Source organism: Petaurus breviceps, unplaced genomic scaffold (assembly GCF_028583685.1).
Source record: "Petaurus breviceps papuanus isolate PSGF00001 unplaced genomic scaffold, PetGlider_PUasm1.0 180, whole genome shotgun sequence".
Taxonomy (NCBI): Eukaryota; Metazoa; Chordata; class Mammalia; order Diprotodontia; family Petauridae; genus Petaurus; species Petaurus breviceps.
The window spans coordinates 236,323-256,498 of NW_027185782.1; the positions used below are offsets into that span (position 1 = coordinate 236,323).

The following is a 20,176-nucleotide window of genomic DNA, read 5'->3' on the forward strand; positions in this document are numbered from 1 at the left end:
GCCTCTGCCTCCTGGTTTCCCTTGCTTGTTTCAGTAATGGGAATGTAAATTTGAAGATCTTCCCTGCCCCTAGGATAAAGTGCACCTGGAGCCTGGGGTGGGAGGCTTGTTTTTCAGTAGATACTTCTTGATTGGCCAGTGAGTCAATAAGGTTGTTACATTCTCTGAGCCAGGAGAAGGCTATATAAGCCCTGATGTGTAGCTTTGTTTTGGGGCTCACTTTGAGAAGTGTTCTGTGATTTGATGCAACTCTGGACTAGCCATTGTCCAGAGCCCCCCGGCTTTGAAAAACCCAGATGTTGAAACCCAGATGTTGATTTGGTATGGATATAATGGTTGGACAGTTTGGAAATCTGTCTACTTGATCTGTTTCTCTGACTTGATAATTCTGTCTGTGTATTCTGAAGTTCGGGGTGCTGACCTTTTTCCCCTGAACAAGGTAAATGATATATGTCTGACTGATTAAAATAAGCCTGTTAACCCATTTTGAGTTGCTTTCCTTTATCAAAGCAGATCCAAGAACCTGTGTTGGCAGCAAACCCTAGGGACGCTTGGGGTGCTTGCTGATACAGTTTCAAGACTCAGATCAAATCCCACCTTCATCAAGAGGCCCTTCCCAGTCACCCCCACCCACTCTTTTCCCTTTGACACCATACCTTCCACCCATACCCTGTATATGTCTGGTATGTACTTGCCTGTTTTCTCTCCCATTAGAATGTGAGATCCTTGGGGTCAGGGACCATTTTTAAAAAAGCTTTCTTTGTATGCCCAGGAAGTGTTTAATAAACATTAACTCTACCTGTCTGCCTAAGAGATAGACAGACAACTTCTCTGGGGCTTAGTTTTGTCTTCTGTAAAATCAGGGGGTTGGACACCAGATGATCCCTTAGGTTTCTTTCAGCCCTAAATCTATAATCCTATGATTGGGTCTGGGTTCAGCCTCCAAAGAAACCAGGGTATTTGAAATTGTCAAGGAAATTGGGGTGACCAGCATAAGATCCTTGATCTTATGATCTTGAGAAGTTGAAGGGTTCAATCTTATGGGTTCAGTCTCCTCCATTTTACAAAGGAGGAAACTGAGACCTAGAGAAGTTAATTGAATTGCCCAAGGTCATAGAGGTAGATATTAAAGAAGTCATATAGTTCAGTGGATGGAGCACTGGGTCTGGAGTCAGGGAGACCTGAGTTCATATCCAGCCTCAGACACTTACTAGCTGTGTGACCTTGGGTAAATCACCTAACCTCTGTTTGCCTTAATCTACTGGGGAAGGAAATAGCAAACCAATCCGGTATTTTTGCCAAGAAAACCCCTTGAACCACACTGGTATGCTATGCTCCACCTGGTCATGAAGAGTTGCATGCCACTGAACGACAACATAGAGGGAATTAGGAAGGAAGCAGAGTAGGAATTCTAGCTCCAGTCCCTCCAGCTTCAAGTGTGGTTCATTTTCCTCTTCACTACTCAATCCCTGCAGGGTCTATGCCTTCCATTACCTCAGTAAAGTATAGATAAGTAAAAACTGGGGGCAGGTTGGTCATTCTTCTTTTAAAGATTTATCTTAATTTTTATTGATTTTGTTTTTTTTACTTCACATTTGTTTCCAAGCATAACCCTTTTCTCTTCCCTATGCATCTGATAGACAAACTCTGTAACAAAGATTAGAAAAAGAAAGAAATGGTCAACATTCTGTTTTAGGGATAAATTGTTTGAACTAACAGGATGTTCCAGGCCCAGTCTGGACCAGCCTACTGTAGAGGGAAGGAGATGACAATAGTCATCTGATGCCTCTTTTATAGGCACTGGAACCTATAAAAGAATCTCTTGGGGACACACACGTGGCCTTCCTGGGAACTCAGTCTCTCTTTCCCTTATGAACACACGTTTAAGTTTCGATTCAATTAAATGTGTGACCTGGTATTAAGTTGAACTTTCTGGGCCTCAGTTTCCTCAGCTGTAAAAGAGAAGGGTTTTGGACTCGATGGTTTCTGACTTATCTGTCAGTTTTAATTCATACCTTCCAAATCATGCCTATGGTGTTTTAGACTGGGGATCAGGAGATATCCGACAAGTTTTTCCTTTGCTGCCGCTGGTTGTGTGTCCTAGGGAGAGTCTTCTCTCTCCCCTTAGGTCCATTCCAGCTCGGATTCCGCGTTCTAAGGCTTCTTCTGGCCCTGAAATTGTTTGTTCTAAGGGTACTCCCAGTTCTGACAGTCTATCTTCTAAGGTTCTACTTGGGGCATTCTATGTTGTGTTCTAAGTGGTCTCCCAACTAGGAAATTTTGTGGCGTCTAAGACGCCTTTGTCTTTGGACAAGATTGGTTCTGGAAGCAGAGGCGTCCCTGTTCCCTTCTCCAACCCCAGCCCTACCTGGAGCTTTGGGCTTGCCGTCTCGGGTCCCTGCCCCTACTCCCGCCCTTGCCCCCGCCCCTGCCCCTGCCCTATCAGGGAGGCCCGGGGCCCCGTATGCCGAGGGGAGGGCAGCGGAGCCAGCCGAGCAGACTAGCAAGCCCTGACAGGTTGGGCCACAACAGGTTTGGGCTGCAGTGGGGGTGGCCGCTGGCCTCGCCTGCCCAGGCGTTTGGAGGAGGCGGTGGCGGCGGTGGGAGGTGTTGAGGGCCCCAGGGACGCCTCCCCGGGCTCCCCAGCCCAACCCAGCCCAGGCACTGCGGGGGGCTCTGGGGGGCGGGGGCCATGGAGACCCTTCGCCGCAGCCTGTCCCGCTGGAAGCGCTACCACATTCAGGTGCACGTGTCCGAGGAGGACCTGCTGCTGCCGCTGACTGTACGGCCGGCGGACACCGTGAGCGACCTGCGAGCCCAGCTCGTGCGCCAGGGGGTCTCGTCCTGGAAGAAGGCTTTCTACTACAACGCTAAGCGGCTGGGCGAGCAAGACACTCTCCGCGAGGTCAATGTGCAGAACGGCTCCGTTCTGCTGCTCGTCAGTGACTCCAGGTGCCCGCGGGGGCCAGGGGGCAGGCCTGGGCCTCGGCTGGACGGGTGGGAGCGTGGGAGAGCACTGGACGGCCAGAGGGTCGGGCCTCCTAGGGGTCGGGACTCCAGGGATGGGGAGTTTAGGAGATTACAGGACAATCGGGAGCGGGGAGGAGTGGGTGTTGCGCCTCAGTTGAGCGGGTGGGAGCGTGGCAGAGCCCTGGACGGCCAGGGGATCGGACCTCTGCTGCACGGATGGGGAGCTTAGGAGATCACAGGACGACCGGGGGCGGGGAGGGGGAGATGCTGTGCCTCCGCTGAGCGGGCGGGGAGCGTGGGAGAGCACTGGACTGCCGGGGAGCGGCCTGCGCTTACCAGGTGGGAGTCCCAGGGTTCACGGGATAGGGGAGCTGTGGGAGATCACTGGATAGCCAGGGGTCCTGAGCCAAGGGCCCTGGGCAGTGAGGGGCCTAGGGGGTCATTGGACATCCTAAGGTCTTAGGAAACTGGGGGATGGCTGGGGACCCTGGAAATCCATTGGGTGCAGGGCCTGGGAGGCTCATGGTTGGGGGGGTGGGGTGTGCTCCATAGTCTACTAGGTGGAGAGGGTCAGGAGTTCATGGGAAGGCCACAGGACCTGGGAATCTGGGGGATGGTTGGGACACCAGCTGGGGACCTTAAAGATTTTTGCTAAATTCGACTTTTCCTGTTGCTGAGAGTTTGGAGTTTATGGTTCCAGGGGACTTTGGGAGAGATGGCCATATCTCCTTTGGTCCTCTTACTGGGGATGGGAATGACTTGGGGGCTCCTGATGAAGGCCCCTAGAGGTGGGGGTAATGACTAGGAACCAGAAGGCTGTTGAGGAAGTAGCTCCCCCCTCCCCCACTTTTTATGATAGGTGGTGGAGGGTGGTGGTTGAGAAGGAATCCAGGCCAGGGAGGATGGAGCATTAGTTTTATGCAGAGGGATTAAAATCGTAGCATCTTAGGCTTCTCCATTTAGAACTGAAGGGACCTTAGAGGCAGTCTAATACAGCCTCTCATTTTTCACTAATAGGGAAACTGGCTCAGAGAGGTTCGGTAATTTGCCCAAGGTCACACAGTTTAGTGTCAGACGGGATTTGAGCCAGACCGTGATGCTTTTTTTTTTTGTTGGCCCTAGAGAACAATGATAAAGAAAAGACTATCATTTTATCTACCTATTCAATACGCCCCCAAACAGGATGTATCAAAAGAACCATGGCTGGATCCTGGCCTCTTTAGCACCATTTTTATCTGAACTCCATCAGACTTAAGAGAAGAAAGAGAACCATAGGGATGATGACATTGACAATGATTCCCATTTCTATGGCATTACACTCTCTATGACATCTGTGTCAGTGCCAGGATTTTTATTCCATTTTCGATAGATGAGGAAACTGAGGCTCAGAACAGTGTGACTACTTGCCTGGGGTCAGCTAATGAGCATCAGAGCCAGGACTCAGGGCTAGGTCAGGGCAAGTTCTGCTCAGACACCGGTTGGACCAGATATCTTGCCAGCTGCCTCCCAGCCTGGACACTCAGTGACCATAACGACTTTTGGAAACTGCTTTGCAACAGTACTTTGCTCACCTGGCTGGTCTGAGCACCATCTCTTTATCACCAGCACCCCTTTGCATCTGCCCAGGAGGTTTAGATAGAGAGGGGAAGATTGGGCAAACTGGCTAGCACCATCCGTCCTAGAATGGCTGAATTTGGCAGGCACCTCCATAGATCATCTAGGACAATACCCTGACTTACAGGTGGGGAAGCTTGAGGCAGGGACTTGCCTAAAAACACACAGTGGGGCAAGGGCACTAGAAACCTCCAGGGCCCTGTCTCCATGCTTCTTTGCTTCTTTCTTTAAAAAAAATTTTTTTTAATTTAATTTATTTTTTAGCCATACTTTATGTTCCTATCTGTCTCCCTCCTTCCTTCCCTCTCTCACACTAGAAGCCACCATTTCTCACTCACACACACATATGTATAGATAGATAAATATATGTGTATTTGTATATGTAAAACCATACTGCCTATACTTCTGTTGATCAATCAGTGCTTTCTCTGGAGGTGGATAGCATCTTCCTTCACAGGTCCTTTGTAGTTGATTTGAGTGTAATACTTAGAATAGCTTAGTCATTCACAGTTATTCTTCAAACAATGTTACTGTTACTGTATACAACATTCTTTTGGTTCTGCTGATTTCACTCTTCATTATTTCATGAAGTCTTTCCATGTTTCTCTAAAATCATCCAGCTCATCATTGCTTACAGCACAATAGTATTCCATCACAGCCATTGTTTAGAAACGACTTGTTTAGCCATTTCCCAATTGATGGGCATCCCCTCAGTTTCCATTCTTGAGGTTTCTAATGCTGGATCTAGGGGCTTTAACAAGTTTCTGTGCCTCAAGGTGAGCGCCACAGTCTGGGAGAAAACCTACAAGCTAGTTACTCTGAATGAAGATGGTGATGCCCGCCCTGCCTACCTGGTGGGTGTCTGCCATATGGAGGGTCATCTTATCAGTCAAACAAGCATTTATTAAGTGCCTACTATATGCTCAAGCATGGGTTTGGTGTTGGGAATACATAGGCAAGAATGAAACAGCCCCTACCCTCAAGATGCTTACACTTTTTTTTTCACGTGCTTTAAAGTTGGCAAGGCACTTTTTGTCACAAGGGCCCTTCCACGTAGGTAGAATTGTAATGTAATAGAATATGGGATTTGGGGTCAGAAGACCTGAATTTAGAAACTGGTTTGATTCCAACTCACTGTGTGACTTCAGGCGACTCTCTCCCCCTTTCTGAGCCTCAGTTTCCTCCTCTGTCTCTAGAATAAAGGGACTGAACTAGAAGATCTCTTGTGATCTCTCCCAGTTCTAATATTCTGAGATTCTGGTGATAGTGGACTTCTCTGAGGTCACTCCTACCCTGGAGGTTTGAGTGTTAGGGTAATTCTTGTGACTTCATCCCTGTTTCTAGGGCGAAGAAACTTTGGCTCAAAGAGCCAAAAGAGCACAAAGAACACAGTTGGGCCTCAGGGAGGTGAAGGGACACACACTAGTAATTGCCAGTCAGGATTTGAACCCATCTTCCTGAGTTCAAATCTGACCTCAGATTCTTACTAGCTGGGTGACCCAGGGCAAGTCACTGTTTGCCTCAGTTTCCTCATCTGTAAAACAAGTTGGAGAAGGAAATGGCAAACCATGCCAGTATCTCTGCCAAGAAAGCTCCAAATGAGGTCACAAAGAGTTGGACATGACTGAAAAACAACTGAACTTTCTAACCCTGGGTCACAGAATCACTGAATCTGTGGTTGGAGTTGGAAGGGACCTTTGAGGCTCCCGAGTTGTCTGTCTGTAATGCAGTGGCCAGAGCTTAAAGAGCTGACCTTTAAGTCAGGAGTTATGGGGTTCTGAGCTTCAACTTTGACTCTAGCTATGTGACTGGGAAACTGTCACCTCACCTCATTGTCCTCCTGCTTTCCCATCTGCCAAATGGGTAAGCTAATCCCACTTCTGCCATCTATCTCCTGGGGGGGGGGGCGGTTTCTAAAGAAAGAACTTTGTATATCCATAAAGAGGCAAGATATCACTCAGCAAATCCAGCTTGTAGAGATGAAGCATGGCCTGGGAATCAGGAAGACCCAAATTGAAGTCTTGCCTCTTACACGTATTGGTTGTGTGAAAATGGTGTCATAACCTCTCTAGGACTATAAATGACTGATGAGTTGCTGATCTTTATCAGTGGAGGTTGTTTTCACACTGGGAGCTCTCTGCACGGATGAGTCAGTCACTGGCCTGTGCAACAACAAATTAGGCTACCTTGAGTCTCAACTACAGAACAAAGTGCTGGACAGGTGTGCATGAGATGGTGTGCTTTTTAATGGGCTAACTCAGAGCTAAGTCCCAGCTTTAGGATAGAGGGGGAGAGAGGAGGCAAGGAGGCGAAGAGGCGAGGGGCGGGGATTCCAGGGCAAGGAGCAGACAGACCTGTCACCCCAGGCAGCTAAGCCAGCCCAGTGGCTCTGTTCCTCTTCTCCCAGTGTGAAGGGAGTTGGTATCTCCTTGGACTACTGTCAGTGGCTCCGGACTCAGTAATCGAGGCTTGACAAGCTAGCCAATAAAATTCACTTCGACTCTGGACAGACAGGCTCAGTCTGCTGGTCTGCCTAGCTGCCTTAGCACTCTGGTCCACTCTTATATTGCCTTAAAGCTCTCTGTCTCTAAGCAAGAGGAAATATAACGCAGTAGCAAGATTTGGATTCTGAGGACTTGGGTCTACCTGTGGGACCCTAGACAAGTCATTTGTCCTCTCTCAAGCTCAGTTTCTCCATCTGTAAATGGAGGAGATTGGATTAGGTGACCTTCACGGTTCTGAACTTTCAGCTCTGAATCTTAGCATCCTAATTGTCAGGAACTTGCTGTGTGACCTCAGGGAAGCCACTTGCCCTTCATGAGCCTCTCCTTCCTCCTCATTCTTCAAAAGCAGTTGAGTTAGAGTAGATAGAGAAGTCAGGAAGTCCTGGGCAGGGTGTTTTCTTCTCTCAAACTCAGTTTCCTCATCTTTAAAATGAGCACAATAATGCCCAGGGTATTTACCTTCAGTGTTGTTGCAAGAATCACATGAGAATTTGGGTAAAATGTTTGGCCAACTTAAAGCTATCACCATCATCATCATCATCATCATCATCATCATCATTCATATTTTCCTGACAACAGCCCTGTGATAAGTAGGTTTCTCAAGGGTTGTTATTTTCCTTTTACAAAGGAGAAAACTGAGCCTCAGAGGGGTTTGTAGTACAGGGCACAGAACCTGTCCAGTGTCAGAGTCTGGATTCAACTCTGTTTGGAGTAAGGGCGCAGAGCCTGTCCAGTGTCAGAGTCTGGATTCAACTCTGAGCCTAGTGCCTTTGGGTTTCTTGCTAAGGTGTGGTTGGATCAGATGACCTCTGAGGCCCATTCTTCTGCTCTAACACCCTGTGCCAAGTCAGTAAAGACTGACTTGTTTCCTTACCTGCAAAAAAAAAAGAGAAAATAATTGCAATTTGAGTCCCATTATCAAGCATCAGGAATTGCATGGGTTGGATTTAATTTTAGGGGCTTCTCACAAATCTCTTTTTCACTCATGTATCCATCAAAATCTTCCCACTGAAAACTTAAGAATTTGTCTCCCATCTAGGTCTCCATAGCAAAGGGGAGGGACTTCAGCAGCCAGGCAAGCACTAAGGCTAACACAACATTAATTATAGGACAGATTGTTCTCTACCAAACAGGAAATGAAAAGGACTTTTATCCCAGCCCATGGACAGTCAAGCCATTGCTTCTTCCCTTTTCCTTCCTCCCCCAAAACACCTATGCTCCAGAAATGATGTAATGGATTGAGCCCCAGATATTGAGGCAAGAGAGAACTGGGCTTGGCTCTGACATTTACTCTCTGTATGAGCTTAGATAAGTTATTTAGCCTCAGTCTTCTCATCTGTAAAATGAGGCTGTTGATGCTGTAGTGCCTATCTCGCTGACGAGCATAATAATAGCTAGCACTTGTACAGTCCTTTAAAAGTTTGCCAAGTTCTTTTACAAATATCATCCCTTTTTTTTTTTATTAAAGCAATCGGGGTTAAGTAACTTGCTCAAGGTTACACGGCCAGTTATTTCTGGGTGGGTGCTAAGTGTCTGAGCCCAGGATTCGATCTCCAGGTCATCCTGACACTGGAGCCGGTGCTCTTACTCGCTGTGCTACCTGGCCACCCCAAATATCATCCCTTTTGATTCTCATGTCACTTTAACCCTGGGAGGAAGATGCTATTATTATCCACATTTTGCAGATGAGGAAACTGAGGCAGACAGAGGCTAAGTAACTTTCCCAGGGTCATGCAACTAGTATATGTGTTTATACTAGAGGTCAGATTTGAACTCAGGTCTTCCTGACTCCAAGTCCAGGGCTGTTAGTCACTGTTCCACTCAACTGAATACCAGTCAAAGGGGAGAGGACTCAATCCTTTGGACAGTAGGAGGTCCTGTTCATTGGAGGTTTCTGATACTTGACAAATATTTCCTTTTCTTCTCTAGTTAGCTTTAGATCCAGAATTTTTAACTTTTTTTTTTATTCCCAGACCCCTCTGGTAGTCTAATGAAACCTTATGGACCCTTCAGAATGGCATATTTTCAAAATGTCTCGGAATGATGTTTTTAAATGTATAACAGTAAGCCAGATTGTTGTTTGTCCTTCATTTTTGAAGAGGACCATGGCATCAGGGAAATGATGACATGACCTGCAGTTGACTTGAATTTGAGTGAGGGAGGGCTATGCAAGGCTACCAGCCTCCTCCAGAGCCATCTGGGTCCAGTGGCCTGATATTCATCAGGATGACTAGAGATGACTCAGGATGCAATGGGAGACCCTGGCCCTTTTAGGCTAAGGCCTTTTCAGGTTCTCACTGAGTGAGGTAACACCCATTCAGTGAATAGGCCTCTTTAAGAAGTGAGTCAAGGAATGGCCCTTTTTAAAAAAAAAATGACAAAGGAAACTCATTATGGTAAAATAAAGATGGACTTGATTTCCCATCCAGGTTAATGGCCCTCCTTGAATTCATCAGTAGACTCCTTGGGTGCCCATAGATCGTGAGGAGAGAACCTCTGATAGAGACAGGATCATGGGATCACTTAACAGGGGTGGGGCATCTTCTAGGTCCTTTGGTGAACCCTTTTGACTGAGTTCAAGTTTTACAGAACAAATCCTTTTATTAAGGGGATTTATTCTGTAAAGTTTGGATTCTGTCAAAGAGGCCGAAGGTTCTCCACCTCTGATTAGGATCACACATTTAGAGTTGGAAAGACTCTAAACTTTAGATTTTAAATGTCATCTAGGCCCACCCTCTCATTTGAGGAAACTGAGGCCTTGAGAAGTTAAGTCAATCAATCAGTCAACTTTTGTTAAGCACCTGCTATGTGTCAGACTCAGTCTTAAGAGCTAGTGAAGGCCCCAGGGGCCATGCCTGCTACTCCCTTTGTGGAGCTCAGAAGTCACTAGACCAGGCTAGCACAGACTAGGAAAGAAGGACAGCAGAGAGGCCCTAGTATAACAGAAAGTCACCTGGACTGAGCATCATAAGCCCTGTGTTCTAATCCAGGCTCTACTCTTACCTTGTTGTGAAAATCCCTGCCCATCTCTGGGCTCTCCATTTTCTCCTCTGTAAAATCTAAGGTCCTTTCTACCTAAAACATTACAGAGAATCATGCCATCTTGAATTTCCTTGTTGCTTTAAGGCTCACAGAATGCTTTCCTTACAGCAAGCCTGGGAGGTAAGCAGAAGTAACTACTTCATCTCCATTTTACAGAGGAGAAGATTGAGGCCTAGAGAGGTGAGGATGGCTTCAGATCATAGGATCAGAGATTTCAAGCTGGAAGGAAACTTAGGGGTCATCTGGTCCTGTCCTCTCCTTTTACAGAAGAAGAAACTAAAGAACCTGCCCCTTTAGACAGCAAGCTCCTTGAGGGCAGGGACTGTCTTTTACCTCTTTTTACATTTCCAGGTCTTCTAACAGTGCCCGGTGCATAGTAGACATTTAAATGTTATTGAATTGAGTTGAGTTACCCAAGGTCACCCACACTTTGTAAGAGGTTAGAAAGTGGAGATTTGAACTTAGGACTTTGACTCCAGATCCTGAACTACTTCCACTGATTTCACCTGGCCCAGACTTCCCATTCTTTCTTCCCCTCCACTAGAGAACATTTAGACCACCCCTGACATTTTATAGAAGTGGAAAACAAGGTCCAGAGAGGAGAATGGTTTTCCAAAGACAACAAGTTAGGAACAGACCTTGGTCCAAGATACAGGTGTCAGGCCTCCTCCAGGAGACCATTCCAGTGACTCAGTAGGTAATTCCCATAGGGTCCTATGCCAGAGTGGAGAGGGTGAGATCTAAGCCTTGTCTAGGCCATATATACCCACCTTGCCTGGGGCACAAGGTATCTTTGACTGAGTCAAAGTCTTAGGGATTGTAGGATGTAGAACCAGAAGGGTCCCTAGATATCTCCCTTATTTTACAAATTTGGAAACTGGTCCAGAGAAGATGAGTAATTTGCCCAAGATCATATAGTTAATAGGCAGGAGAGCTGATGAGATTTGAACCCAGATCCAGAGCTTTTCCCTGACTGCTCCATTCTTTTTCAGGTTCAGATGTTTACTTGTCTTAACTTCTGTTGCAGGCCCCTCCCATCCTCTTACCTCTACCCTTCTATTTGAAGTGCCAGGGCTTAGAGCGGGTATCCTTTGTAAGGCCCCAAGGGCTGTATTCTGTAAGGTTCATAGGTCCCAGGATCTTGGGGATGGGGATGTTGGCAGTTGGGGGGAATATCTTGATCCTAGAAACATGATACAGTAGAAACACCAGTGGACTGGTAGTCAGGATGCTCGGCTTCAAATACTGGATCTGCTATTTAACTAGTTGTGTGACCTTGGGTGAATCCTTTCACCTGGAGCAGTGCAGTGGATGTGTGTTGAGTCTATAACCTGAGGTTGCTGGGTCAAGACAATCATCTGTAGGCTTTTTTTGTTGATGATGAGTCATTTTCAGTTGTGTGACCCCATTTGGGGTTTTCTTGGCAAAGATTCTGGAGTGGGTTGCCGATTCTTTCTTCAGCTCATTTTACAGATGAGGAAACTGAGGCAAACAGGGTTAAATGACTTGCCCAGGGTCACACAGCTAATAAGTATCTAAGGACAGATTTGAACTCTATCTTCCTGACTTCAGACCCAGTGCTCTGTGCACTATGGCACCCCCTAGCTGCCCAAGTTTCTTTAGACTTACCCAAAGGAAAGATGGGTGGCCTGGGCAGGTAGTGAAGGTCTTCCAGCAGAAGCTGCTTCATGATTCTGGTGTCAGGAATGTTGTTAAGGAGGTACCTGTTCAGGTACTAGCTGTTCCCTGAGGTCTCTTCTAGCCCTTAAATTCAATGATTTCTTCATCTGTAAAATGGGGGGCTGGGCTGCATGATGTCCAAGGTTCCTTCCAGCCCCGATATTCTCTAGCTCTAACTCCCTGTCTCTCTCTGGGTATCAGTTTCCTCATCTATAAAATAGGAGGAGAGGTTAACTAGAGAGAGTGCTGGATTTGGGGTCAGAAGAGCTGGGTTTGAATCGCGGCTTTGCTCCTCATTACTCACGTAATAGGTAACCATTTCACCACTCTTGGCCTCGGCTTCCTCACCAGTTAAACGGCAAAAATAAGACCTACTCTATTTATCTCACAGGGTCTTTGGGAGGGAAGCTTTTGGTCAACTTGATAGTGCTTTAGAAATCTGAGTTGTTATTCTTGGAACCCTCAGGCTGCCCCAAACTAGTGGAGATACTCTGAGGCGAGAGGCATCCTGGCCCCCGGAGGACAAGTTCCCTGCTGCCTATGAATCACAGCTGTGACTGGGAAGGTATGGCAGGAGAAAGCCCAGTGTGGTGCTTGGGGTCTGGCTTGCATTGGTGAAGTCACCAATTGCTGTTCATGCCACAGCTCTTAGAGAGCCTGTCCCCAGGGCCTGCCTGTCACCGCTCTGGCTAGCCAGATGCCCACCCACCCCCTAGACTGTTAAATGGCTCCCCTTCTCCCTCTAGGCCAGTTGAATGGGACCTGCAAAGCCGTGGCTTTCTGGACCTTCCCTTTCCCCTCCCCATCCCCTAGTAGGAGATCCCAGAGACACAGTAGAGATGAGGCATAGTCCTTGGTGGGGTCTGTTCCACAGACCATGCTCTCTACATGACCTTGGGCAAGTCACTTCTTTCCTCAGTTTCCCCACTTGTAACATGGAAGTAATAATCCTTACCCTATCTCTGTTGAGTATATTGGACTGAATGAGAGACTAAATGGGGAAATGCAAAGAGTTGTTATCCACATTTTCCTGCTCTCTGAGGGGCCAAGAGAAGCTTTAGATTTATTATTTAGTCAATCATACTCCTTGGGGTCCAGATTGATTATTCATTAAAAATTAGGGGCTTGGACTAGGTGATCTCCTCCACCCCTTCCAGCTCTAAATCTCCTGATCTTATGACCTTGAATTGGAGTTGGGAGGAGTTCAGTCCTGTGGGACCAAAGAACCGAGGATGAGTGCGGAGGGAGATTATGGGATTCCCTCCTGCTTCCTGAATCTCATCTCCAGCTCTCTCCAGCCACTGTCTCTGCCTGTCCTTGCACACCTGGCTCTTTGTGACCTTTGCTGTGCCCCTCATTCTGCTCCCACTACCCAGAATGGTTTCCTTTCTCCAGTTTCTTATCCTTCTAGACTCAGCTTAAGGTCCACCTTTGGTCCTGGCACCTAGCCTTCCCCAGCTGCCAAGGTCTCTACGATTGCCAAGCTTCTCCAGCCTCAGTTGTCTGTCCTGTTAAGCCGTGAGCAAAACCCTCCAGCCGGGGACTCTGAGCGTGTGTATGAGCGCGCACAATTGGGGGAGAGTCTTCCTACCAGTACCAGGAGATCCTCAAGGATGGGGCCTGGGTCTTATATACATATCTCTGTGTTTTTTACCTGCAGGGAACAGCGAACTGCCCTAAAGACAATCGAATGGGTCTGACCAAGATATCTGCAACAGTCACAGAAGCTGCCATGAGGTTTTGTGTGTCTCCTGCTTACTCCAGTCAAGAGCCCCCTCCCTCATTTCTGTCCTTACCTATGTCCTGTGGGAAGGGGGAGGGTATGGACTGGGTCCTGGGCCAGCCCCAGGAATCTGGGACCAAGGCTTGGGTGGGAGGCCTTCTCTTTCCTGTGTGCCTTTGATGATGAGCAGCCTGCAGGCCTGACAGCCCAGCCCAGGGGGTAAGGGGTAGAGGGGCATGAAGAGTGGGTCCAGTGAAGCAGGAGATGGAATCTCAAACTCTTCAAGCCAGACCAAGTCAGATCTTCACCTGGAGCCTGAGTGGCTTGGTGCTGCTCCATGGGGGTGGGTTGGAGGGCATTTCACTTCAGTTGACCAGTAGTGGACACAATGGTTCTTGGCGGCATCCCCCACGTTCTGGGCAGAACACATCGACATTCCAGGTGGCATGGCCTGCTGTTCTGAATTTGGCAATACTCTGACATCTCAGGGAGACCACTCCAACATTCTGGGCGGAATACCCATCTAGAAACTTTTTCTTTGTTTCAAGGAGAGCTTTGGACTCCTGGCCACATCCTACCTCATAGCCTTTAAAGCAGGGCTGGGGAAGGTGGTGCCCTGGGTGCATCTCGGAGTGGAAATATTTATATTTCAAGCATTGGTATTGAGTGGAAGCCGATACACCAGCCCTGCCTGAAGAGAAATAGTGTTTTAATTAAGACTCATGTTTACCATGGAATGATTGTACAGGTGCAGAATAAAATGGGGGAGCCGGCGAGAGGCAGCTTGCGTTTCAAATGATGGATCTGTGAGCCAGGAGGCTATGTTGCTTATCCTAGAATATCTTCCCTGGCACAAATCCTGTGGGACGAATGCTTCGCCATGCCCCTCAGTCTGCCCCTCATGGGCTCTGGGGTGAGCTGGGGGGAGAGGGATTTTTAACTTCCTATAATACACACAGACTCTGGAAAGGGGGATAAGGATGAGGAATGATGTGGAATAATTCATGTATCTAAAGGGCTTCCATGTTTGCAATGCCTTTTTCTTAACCAGTACCCCTATGAGGTAGGTAGTGCTAGTATTCCCATTTTACAGATGAGAAAACTGAGTTTTAGAATGAGTGATTTGTCTATGCTCATGCAGCTAGAGAGTGTCAGAAACAGGATTTGAACTGAGGTCTCCCTGACTCCAAATCTTCCAGTACAACAGGTTGTGAAAGTCTTAGCCAAGATAATACCAATAGAACCTTGCACAGACCTAGCACTGTAGACTTGACACGAATTGATTGAGTCCAAATTCTAAACCCTGGGTGATTTCTGGGACCTTTATGCTCCTGAATTTGCCATATGAACCATGGGATCAGACCATGAGTTCTTGGAGAGTGAGGACCTAGGCTTCTTTTCCTATCTGCCTCACTGTATAGACTGACACAGACCTAGGCACCTAGAAAATCTTAGAACAGAGTGATTCTTAGATTTGTAAAAGGCTGCAAACCATCATGGAGAAAAGTATCAGATTTGGAATGAAAAGACCTGGGTTCAAGTCTCAACTTCCTCCCTTGTTAACTGTGTAATTCTCTCTCTCTTTTTTTTTTTTGAGAAAAAAACATCTTTTATTATCATCACCTCCTAGTTTTCTGTGCTGGACTATGTGTCCAATGGCCAGATCATTTTAAGACCATTTTGACAACATTTCTTTCAAGTTTCAAAAGAAGAAAATAACTCTACAACTTCAAGTACAAACATACACAAGACAATGGACATCTAATATCCACGTGTAAGATTTTACTCCCGCCACAGCTTTACATTTGTTTGAAAAGTACAACTTGTTAAACCAGGAATATTGTCCTGTAGTTCTGTCAGGTTTAATGGAAATAGGCTTACCTTGATTACATCTCTAATGCCAGTATCACTGATCTGATAGTTACCCAAAAAATGTATTTTTCAATAAAGTCAATACCACATCCATCCAAGCCAGAATTCCAGCTGTTTGAACAAGAATTCCATAAAGTCCCAAACTTTGTAAAATCATTCTTTTTTCAAAGCAACCATCCCTCCACATTGAAGATGTGAAACTCAATCCCATTCCTCTTTGCTTTCTCATACTTAGCTTCCAGATTTCTAAATACTTCTTCCTGCTGCTTCAGACTTTTATAATTTTCTTCATCAACTAAATTACAACCAACTTCATCCTCACACTTAATAACTATTAATTTCCTGAATTTGACATTTTGGTCCTTGTTTCCCAAATTCAGCTTTTCCCAAATTTCAGCAGACTGTGATTTATCCTCTTCTTTTTTGCCTTGCCAAAGCATTTTCCTTTTCTTTTCCCGTTCAGCAAATTTCACTGGATTCACAGCTGCTGGATTAGAATAGTTAGGTACGGCTATTCTCGTCACTGCCAATGCTTTGGCCCATAGAACAGCCATTTGAGCTGCCATGGCTATCTGAGGAGTTACTTGTATTCCTGGTGCTAGAAGGACAGCAACTTCGAGGATAGACCCTCCACTCACTGCAGCTGCTACTACTATTTCTGTTTTTCAGTCACTTCTTTTTTTCTCTGTTCTTGCAAGTTCTTTATTTACTCTTTTCGACCTTCAAACTAATGCTTCTTGTGTATCCATTGCTGGGTTTTGCCTTCTAAAAGGAAATGGATTAGGAGTGGGAATTAAAACTTTGGATAAATCTTCTTGGTCTTTCACTTTTCTTCTTTCTTTCCTGATTTCTGCTCCTGGTTCTGCTTCTACGCCTCTGTCTTGACTTTGACCAAGATCTGACCTGATACTTTCTTTCCCTGTTTCTGGACCTTGACTTCTGTCCTTTGCTTCTTCTAAGATGATGAGACCTAGATCTTGAATGACCTCTCCCTCTTGATGACTTTCTTTGTGCTTGTGTGTGTCCTCACCCTCTTCCTATGAATTAAATCTCCACTTATCAGAATAATGTTCAGTGTTATCATTGTGGTCCTCAGATTTGTGTCTCTTGGAGAACTTGTCTTTAGCTTCATCTCTTCTCACCTTTTTGCTTCTGTTCAGGCTTCTGTTTTCTTCCTTCATTATCTGCCGTCCATTTTCTTTCTCTTGACCTTGATTGTGTCTCGAATACTGATATTTTGATGTTCTAGGAGAAACAAAGGCATTGGAGAGCTTTTAAAAAATCTCTATGTAGCAATGACTTTTCTGTGGGTTTTCTATTTAATTCTGTGTCACTAGTCACCATGTTCCACAGAATCCTAGCTGTTGGAACTGCACCTTTGCTGTCTGCTGCCACCAGTATCTGCAGCCTTTGTAGCTGACCTGACTAAAGTGCTTGTGCGGTAGACCTGCATGACACAAGGGGACAGGGGCCTGGGGCACTGCGAAGCATCCTGGGATCCTTTTTCTGAGCCTTGACTTCACTTGCAAAGTCTCAGTGTCATGATCTGCAAATTGAGGTAATAATCCTTGTGCAGCCTACCTCAGAACTGTGATGAAGTGATTTGTAGACTTTATAAAGTTGTCTGAAACTGTCAGAGCTAAAAGAGACCTTATAAATCACGGAATCTAAATCACTTATTTTACAGAGGAAGTACCTGAAGCACAGAGAGAGGAAGGGCCTTGACAGCTAGCAAGGAGTGGAGCTGGCGGTTGAACTCAGATCCTCTGACCCCAAATTCTCTTTCTGCTGTACTTCATGGCTTTTAACATCTCTCCAGTGTTTCCTGTAGAAGGTGTATTGCCTCATGAGCCCCTCCATGGCAAAAATGACCCCTCTTTTGTCCCATTGTGAGGTTGCACCATGGAGGGAGAGGATGCCGCTGGCACCCACAAAAATAAATCTATTCTCTAGATATAGCCACATTAACTCAGAGTGGTAGGTATAATGAATTCTGGATTAAGAGGGTCTGAGGCCTGGTTCTGTCACTGACCATGGAACCATGGGGAAGCCCTTCCTTTCTCTGGGCCTCAGATTTTCCATCTGTGGTTGGAGAATCATTTTTGCCCAAGGGGCCTGTCCTTCCCAGCTGCTCTAACCTAAGTATGTTTCCCAGACTTTAATCCTGAGTTTTGTCTATTCTTTCTATCTCAAGAAGGGAAGGTGCTGGGAACATGGCCTGTGAAGCCAAAGTCCTGTCTAGAGCTGAAGCCAAAGGTCTACCTTTGGACTTTATGGGATGCAAAGTACATTCACACACCTAGAAGACATGCTCATATGCAGTTTTGTTATCGGAACTACATACTTACACATGAGACACACATACATGTCAGGTGCTCATACATAGAAAACAAACATGGAGGGCACATGTGAAAGTTATGCACATACATATGTAGTATGGCACATGCACAGAAACAGGTGACATCCATGAGAATTCATGAGGCATGTGTGCATGCCTGTCCACAGATATTTGGTAAGCCCTTCATTATGTACTAGGCCCTGTGCTAAGCCCTTTATGAATATTATCTCTGGGAGTGGGGTGTTATTACTATCAACCCATTTTAGAGTTGAGGAGACTGAGGCAGACAGAAGTTAAGTGACTTGCCCAGGGTCACATGGGTACTAAGTATGTGAGGCAGGATTTGAACGTGGGTGTTCTTGACTCCTGACCCAGCTCTCTATCTACTGTGCCACTTAGCTGCCTTCATCTCCCACCTCTCTGCCTTTGTACTTGGCTGTCCCCCATGCCAGGAATACTGTCTCTCCTCACCCCTGCCTATTAGTCTCCCTGGCTCCTTTGAGACTTGGCTCAAATTCTGCCTTGTGCAGGAGCCTTTCCCAGTCTTCACTCCCTTCCCTACCCACCCACCCAAACATAAGGAGTTTACATTCTACTGGAGGGCACAAGATCTACACAGAGTAGATGGCAGTCTCAGAGGATGAGGTGCTGGTAGCTGAGGGAGGGAGACTGGAAATGGCCTCTTAGAGAAAGTAGAATCTGAGCTAAGTCTGAGAATGGGGCAGGTGGTGTAAAACTTTACATGCCAAATGGAGGAGTTCCAAGGAGCCATTGGAATTTAACGAGCTTTTGTTGTTCAGTCATTTCAATCGTGTCCCACCGGTGACTGCATACACAGGGGTTACATCTGCACACTCCCAAGACCAGTAGGTACACCCAAATATACCTTGCATTTCTCCACAGGATATGTATTCCATACACATATGATATGCACATGTAGGCATCCATGTGGAAAACACACACAATCACACTGTATGCATGGGCTATACATATGTGCACAGGAGAAATGTGGTCTACGTACACACACTAGAAGCACATGCAGGAGAAGGCAGCACTGCAGTGGGGCATGTGGGGACACACATCCAGTCTGTGTACCTACATGCACAAACACACAGCCTAGATGTGCAATGCACATAGAAGCTTGTTAAGAATGTGTTAACATGCACAGAAGTTGCAGATGTACCTTCTTTCCCCCTGCCTCCCCCCCCTTCCTCCATCTTCTCTAGCTGGGTTGGACCAAGGATCATTCTGGGCTTCCCACGCAGCTGACACCCTGTAACTCTGAAATAAACAGGGAAATTGCATTAGCATAAATTTGAATGAGCTTGACTGGCTTAAATGGCTTCCTTATTTGTCTGCAAACCCCCTAGGTGGTGGTCCGAGCAGAATGCCCTATCCAGCCTGGGGGTGGGAGTGGGGGGATTGACCTGGGGGAGCAGGAGGGGGACTTGGGAGCTGGATTCTGCTTTCTTGTCCCTGCAGAGCCCCCTCCACAACCACCCAGGGTTGGGGTTTCTTTCCCCAGCTTGCATCCTCCCTTCTCAGTCTTCTCCCTTGTCTGCCCCGCCCCCTTCATTGCTCTGTCTATCTCTCCTTTCCTCTTGGTCTAATTTTGTTCCCCATTTTGTTCATCTTTTGGGGACTCTATGTTTCCATCCATCTTTATTTTTGCACTAAGGCCATACACTAAGGTGAATGATAAATGTCTATTGACTGTCTATCTCTCAGTTTGTCTCTTTCTCTGGCTCCCCCTCTTCTCTCTTTGTCCTTTCTATCTCTTTCTCTGACCCCATGTCTGTCTTTTTCATTTTTGTTTTCTCTCTCTCTCTCTCTGATCCTTCCTCTGTCTCAGTGCTTCTCTTTTTGTTTGACTTTGCCCCCTTCTCTGTTCCTATCTCTGTCTCCTCTGGCTTCCGTTTCTTTTTTGTCTCCACCTTTCTCTCTCTTCTCGTCACCTCGCTGGTCACATAAGCTGTATTTTCCTTAGAGCTAGGCTGCGGTGGCCTAGTTGGAACCTGGTCCCTGTACTGCTGTAAATGCTGCTTTTATGCACCCCCCTGGGCCCATTGCTCTTAATTCTCTCCCTCTTCCAGAACCTGAAAGACTCATTCTTGGGTTTCAGGTAAATTTTATTCTTTACAGACGTCACTGGGCAACCATCTCTGGATTTGGTCCTAGGAAGTCTGGGGGAATTTGGCAGGGATGGAGTGGGGTGATAGGGTGTGGAAGAAACAGGAGCTGACCCTGGCTTTTTCCTTAGGGACCTCCTAGTCTAGGGGAGATGGAGGAGGAGCAGATTCAGACCCGGCCTCAAAAGAGAAGAAATAGGTCCAGGCCTTGCCCTCAGGTAGTCTGACTGGGGAGAGCAAAGTTACCCACAATTCAATTCAACAAGCATTCACAAAGAGGAGGACAATGCAAGATAGAAATAGG

General features: G+C 46.6%; 1 protein-coding gene and 1 pseudogene across 2 annotated transcripts; one reads left to right on the forward strand and one right to left on the reverse strand.

The window, feature by feature from the left end:
• The first annotated feature begins 2,497 nt into the window (after window positions 1-2,497).
• TINCR (TINCR ubiquitin domain containing) lies at window positions 2,498-15,503 on the forward strand. Of its 2 annotated transcripts, XM_069086749.1 has the most exons (3): window positions 2,498-2,952; window positions 12,277-12,375; window positions 13,471-15,503. In XM_069086749.1, the coding sequence occupies exons 1-2, from the start codon at window positions 2,693-2,695 to the stop codon at window positions 12,365-12,367; spliced, it is 351 nt and encodes a 116-aa protein (XP_068942850.1). In that variant the 5' UTR covers window positions 2,498-2,692; the 3' UTR covers window positions 12,368-12,375; window positions 13,471-15,503. The 2 variants fall into 2 exon arrangements, with proteins under 2 accessions (XP_068942850.1, XP_068942851.1); XM_069086750.1 differs by lacking the exon at window positions 12,277-12,375 and having other exon boundaries at window positions 2,503-2,952.
• A 31-nt stretch (window positions 15,504-15,534) lies between these two features.
• On the reverse strand, window positions 15,535-19,171 carry LOC138160205 (arginine/serine-rich coiled-coil protein 2 pseudogene; annotated as a pseudogene).
• Between the last annotated feature and the right edge of the window lie 1,005 nt (window positions 19,172-20,176).